This window comes from Perkinsus marinus (genome assembly GCF_000006405.1).
Source record: "Perkinsus marinus ATCC 50983 genomic scaffold scf_1104296956772, whole genome shotgun sequence".
NCBI classification, from domain to species: Eukaryota; Perkinsozoa; order Perkinsida; family Perkinsidae; genus Perkinsus; species Perkinsus marinus.
This window is the reverse complement of record NW_003207378.1, coordinates 1-1,478: the sequence shown is the minus strand read 5'-3', so window position 1 is coordinate 1,478 and position 1,478 is coordinate 1. Positions and strand designations below refer to the sequence as shown.

At 50.1% G+C, this 1,478-nt stretch overlaps 1 protein-coding gene across 1 annotated transcript; it reads left to right on the top strand.

Moving 5' to 3' along the window:
* Window positions 1-635: 635 nt before the first annotated feature.
* Pmar_PMAR022683 (hypothetical protein) lies at window positions 636-1,478 on the top strand (the record flags this gene model as incomplete). The annotated part of the gene is made up of 1 exon (XM_002775058.1): window positions 636-1,478. A coding segment is annotated over exon 1 (818 nt), but the record flags the coding sequence as incomplete, so codon positions are not given.

The following is a 1,478-nucleotide window of genomic DNA, read 5'->3' as shown; positions in this document are numbered from 1 at the left end:
AGTGCCTGTTGTCGCAACTTCCCTGGCAGCAGACTTATCCTGGTGTCAAAATGTTGTTCCAGTATTGACACCCAAGCTGGGAGTTTCATGTGAAGTTTTAGGCTAGAACTTCACAAAGGCGCGGAGAGCCTATGACGTATGCGTGCAACTGTATAAGGGACATGTCTAATGCAAGACAACGAAACTACGACCAATGGTGTAGGATGACCGTTCTCGGTTCCCTACACCGAACAGACGAGTGGGAAACTCCCACTCGGAGTGCTAAGTTTACACTGGTGCGTACTCAGAGTGAATCAACTAAGAACGACACAATGGTGAACTACAACATATAACGTCACGCGAAATTTCAAGCTAGCTACCGCGCAATCAGGCGGCGGTATCTCTGTCTAGCAAAACCATCTCCTCCACGGCTCTGACCGTGATGGCTCGAGTGAACTAACCCGATGAGTTGCCTTTCATGTCATTTGAACCTGTTGGGCCAACATTGCTGGCATGTTCTACCACTCAAGGTGTTGAGCCCAGAGGTTCCGGCGTGTGCGGCCATTTGCCTTCATTGTGCGCATTCGTCGTCACGCTTGCCGATACCGTACCGTGTTCAACATGGCGTGTTGTGATGTGCCTGCTTCAGCTTGGATTCAGTGAAGTAGAGATCCATCATAAATGATTCCAACTACGCTCACTCTTCTTGGTATTATATACTTTTCAATCGCGTCCCAGGAGCAAAAGGTGTATATCAAGCCAATCTCCGTGGCGCAGCCAGGACTAGGCAGCCAATGGAATCAGCTCCTTGTTGCCTTCTACCCCAACGGCCAAGAGGTAAACCTTGCAGTTGACACAGGGTCCACTCGAACGTTCCTTGTGTGGAGAGCTCAGTATGAAAGGGTTAAGCCAGGCGGCTGTCATGACTTAATTTATCATTGCTTCGGCTGTTCTCCCAAACCATGCGAGCCCGGCCCCCTTTCGACGTACAAGTTCTACGATGGAAGAGAAGTCACCATGTTCAGCCACCTTGCTCATATTGATAATGTGGGAAATGTCCCGTTTGGCCTGGTCACAAGCCCCGAGAAGACTCCTTGGGCATCTCTGGGGCTTTCATTGCATGGCGTTTTCTCTCCTCGGTACCCATTATTCATTGACGTGCTCCTGATAGCGGGTATCGTCACTAAGAAAGAATACACGATATACCTCAATACTACCGGCTTTGGTCGTCTTATCTTTGGTGGTGATTATCCAATGAGACAGGACGGTCCGTTGAGGTACGTCTCGACTTGGCTAAGTGGCCTGGGCCCGCCAGCCATTGACATGATGGGCTTTCTCGTCGGGGATGACTGCGTGGATGAAGTTCCCATGGATTCTGCTGCCTTTTTGGCCACTGGCTTGGGTTATATACAGATAGCAGATTCTTTAAAGCAGCCGGTATTGAAGTTGCTCGAGAATGCCGGAGTGAAACATGTGGCTATCAGGGAGGAGTCCGGCGT